Consider the following 1230-nt stretch of genomic DNA (forward strand, 5'->3'; position numbering starts at 1 on the left):
TCCCCAGGGCTGGCTGTGGGGCTGGGCCTGGGGGCGCTGGCAGAGGCGGCGCGGACGTCGCTGAGCCGGGAGCGACGGCCCAGGCGTGAGTACCGGAGCGGGGAGGCGGTGTCCGGAAAGGGAGGCGGAGACGGGGGGGGGCTCTGCGTAGGGGGGCGCCCCCCCATCCCATCCCATCCCATCCCGTCCCATCCCGCCCCGCGAGGGCTCACGCCGGCTCCCCTCGCCCAGCCRCCGGCTCCCTGCTGGGCTCCAGCCCCTTGCTGTCGGAGGCCAACGCCGAGCGCATCGTGGACACGCTCTGCCGGGTGCGCGGCGCCGCGCTGAAGCTGGGCCAGATGCTGAGCATCCAAGGTAGGGTACCCCCCCGGAGCAGCCGCCGCCATCGGAGCGGCTCCGGTGCCACAACCGGCTCCCGGCTCCGGCACGCGCCCTCTCCCCGCAGACAGCAGCTTCCTCAGCCCCCAGCTGCAGAGGATCTTCGAGCGCGTGCGGCAGAGCGCCGACTTCATGCCGAGCTGGCAGACGAGCGTGAGTAGCTCCGTGCCCCGCGCCGAGCGGGCGCCGTCCCGGCTCCCGGCGCTTCCCGGCCTCGCCGTGGCGCCTGGAGGACGTTTTGCCTCGGGGCTGCTTGTCCCTCTCGGCCCGAGAGCCTCRGATTCGCGTCAAACGCGCTGCCAAATGGTCGCCTTCCCCGGACCTGGGGCAGGAAGGCGTTTTCTTGCGTCGCCYGGTGTTTTCTTGGCGCAGGGTTGCGGCAGCCCGAGCGTCCCGGCACATGCGCGTGTGTGTCCCGGCTCACGTGCCGCTTGCTCCCTGCTCCACAGCAAGTGCTGGCGGAGGAGCTGGGACCCGCCTGGCGGGAGAAGATGTCGGCCTTCGAGGAGAGGCCCTTCGCGGCCGCCTCCATCGGGCAGGTGCACCTCGGCGTGCTGCGGGAYGGCACCGAGGTGGCCGTGAAGATCCAGGTGAGCCGCGGGGGGGCGAAGGGTTTGGGAGGGGGGAGCCAGGATCCTTCCCGGCCCCGCGATCCCCGTGTCCACCCCTTCCCGAGCTCCGCGTCCCCGCAGTACCCCGGCATCGCCCGGAGCATCCGCAGCGACATGGACAACCTGCTCTCGCTGCTCAAGATGAGCGTGGCGCTGCCGGAAGGTGAGCTCCGAATCCCTGGGAGAAGGGACCTTCCCGGGGGCTGGGGGTGTCCCACACCACCCGCCTGCTCTGGGGGGG

General features: G+C 72.4%; 1 protein-coding gene across 1 annotated transcript in view; it reads left to right on the plus strand.

Moving 5' to 3' along the window:
- Positions 1-107: 107 nt before the first annotated feature.
- The window catches only part of COQ8B (coenzyme Q8B), a gene marked incomplete at its 5' end in the record, with an annotated part of 3415 nt that continues 2292 nt past the window's right edge, over positions 108-1230 (plus strand). Inside the window, 4 exons of the mRNA XM_026056947.1 lie at positions 108-354; positions 446-531; positions 828-968; positions 1071-1230. The exon at positions 1071-1230 is cut by the window's right edge and continues 1 nt beyond it. Of these exons, the coding sequence (XP_025912732.1) occupies positions 108-354; positions 446-531; positions 828-968; positions 1071-1230 (634 nt within the window). The remainder of the gene's footprint in view (positions 355-445; positions 532-827; positions 969-1070) is intronic.

Source organism: Apteryx rowi, unplaced genomic scaffold (assembly GCF_003343035.1).
Source record: "Apteryx rowi isolate R43461 unplaced genomic scaffold, aptRow1 scaffold_1349, whole genome shotgun sequence".
NCBI classification, from domain to species: Eukaryota; Metazoa; Chordata; class Aves; order Apterygiformes; family Apterygidae; genus Apteryx; species Apteryx rowi.